The sequence below is a fragment of the Engraulis encrasicolus genome, chromosome 5 (genome assembly GCF_034702125.1).
Source record: "Engraulis encrasicolus isolate BLACKSEA-1 chromosome 5, IST_EnEncr_1.0, whole genome shotgun sequence".
Classification (NCBI taxonomy): Eukaryota; Metazoa; Chordata; class Actinopteri; order Clupeiformes; family Engraulidae; genus Engraulis; species Engraulis encrasicolus.
This window is the reverse complement of record NC_085861.1, coordinates 1,162,374-1,164,314: the sequence shown is the minus strand read 5'-3', so window position 1 is coordinate 1,164,314 and position 1,941 is coordinate 1,162,374. Positions and strand designations below refer to the sequence as shown.

General features: G+C 39.5%; 1 protein-coding gene across 1 annotated transcript in view; it reads right to left on the bottom strand.

Annotated features, from left to right (window-relative positions):
* hacl1 (2-hydroxyacyl-CoA lyase 1) overlaps window positions 1-189 on the bottom strand; it is a 38,288-nt gene extending 38,099 nt beyond the window's left edge. Inside the window, exon 1 of the mRNA XM_063197922.1 lies at window positions 1-189. Within this exon, the coding sequence (XP_063053992.1) occupies window positions 1-27 (27 nt within the window). The 5' untranslated portion in view covers window positions 28-189.
* Between the last annotated feature and the right edge of the window lie 1,752 nt (window positions 190-1,941).

Genomic DNA, 1,941 nt, shown 5'->3' with positions numbered 1-1,941 from the left:
TATTTGGGCTCCTGTCACTTCCTCCATGTTGCGGACAGGACTCAGAACAACCAGCTACACTCTACGCGACAAACTTGTTTCCAGAACCGCAGTGCATAGTTCTAGATGGCTGTGATTGTTTCAAGTGAACTTCGTTACAATTGCAAAATAGCGATAGCTCGTCACCCTTATTCATGCACGTCGTTGTTGCGCATCTGTTGCGCAGACAACAACCTTTTGCAGTTCAGCACGCTGGGATAGACATTGAAAGTTAACTACTATAGTAAGCTAGACTGGGCTACACTACTGTGCCATTGCATGGGGCCTTTAGTAGGCTAATAGGCTACATTACGACTTGATCATTGCCATTCTGGTAACAGATACTTTATAATGCAGTGTCTTAACCCATTGAGGTCTAAGTGCCCTTGAGAGGGCAATTTGACATGTCTCTAAAAACAAATCTGTAACTCTGTGAGGTTTTGTCATTGAAACACATAAGTTACACCATTAGAAACCTCAGACCTTCCAGATTTCAAATATATATATTAAATAAATTATATAGCTGGCCCAATTTAAAGAAAGTGAAAAGAAATCTTCGCATATTCTGTACTCTCTGCCTGTAGCAGCCACACCTATAGCTATTCACATGTAAAGTACCAGTGCTTGAGTGGCTATTCAGAGGTGACAACACGCCCCTTTCAGGTAGGGTAAACACAGCAGACGTAGAGTGACAGGGGGGTTGGGGCTATCAGAGCACATGGGGATTGACAGGGGGGTGTGGGCCATTAGAGGTTTTTCACACCTATCTCATTAGTATTCAAATGAGACAGGCAGTGGCAGTGACATAGTCATTCTTTTTTGCATTTTGTATGAAAACAACAAAACATTTCTAAATGCCCTTTTCACTTTTATGCTGCCAACACATTTGTTTACAAGATTCAAACTTCAAAAGTCTTGGCTAGATATATTTATTGTGTGTTTTCTTGAACTTTTTGAAGACGTCTGAACCCTGTTTTTTTGTACAGTTGTGTTTATTCTCAATTTAAATAAAACATGTTTGTATGACATCCAATTTTTTTTCAGATTATTTCTTGTCAGGCTTTTCACAATACAACCATATATTCCACTTTTGCATAGATGCTTACTGTTAGCTGAAAATACTTGAAAATGTCAGGGTGGTGCAAGCAGCCTAAAAGCCTCTGAAAGGCCTTAGACCTCAGAGGGTTAAGGGGGCATGGTCAGACCAAACTCCAGGCCCGAGCCCCCTTGAAAACCTCTGGAATGTGATCAAGAAGAAACTTGATGGTCACAAGCCATCAAACCAAGTTAAGCAACTTGCGTTCTTGCACCAGGTCTGGAATAAAGTCATCCAAGAGCAATGTGAAGGTCTAATGGACACATACCAAAACACATGAAAGCTGTGACAAAAAATCGGGCTTATTCCACCAAATATTGATTTATGAACTCTTCCTAAGTTAATAGCCTACATTACTATATGTTGTTTTAAGTTAATATCAACTTGTTTTCTTTTTTTGATATTTGGAAACATTGCACCTTATGTGTTATTTTGACCATTTGAGATTTTCTGCAAATAAATGATCTACATGAAAACATTTTCTTTCGAAATTCTGAGGAAATGATGTCGGTAGTTAATAGAATGAAATAACAATGTTTGTTTTACTCAAATACATGTTATGGGCATTAGCTCATGTTGGGCATTAGCTCATGTTATGGGTATTCGCTCATGTTATGGGGCATTAGCTCATGTTATGGGCATTAGCTCATGTTATGGGGCATTATCTCATGTTATGGGGCATTAGCTCATGTTATGGGGCATTAGCTCATGTTATGGGCATTAGCTCATGTTATGGGCATTAGCTCATGTTATGCTCCAAAGTCCATCAGTTCTTTTGTCTGGTTAACCCATTGAGGTCTAAGTGCCCTTGAGAGGGCAATTTGACA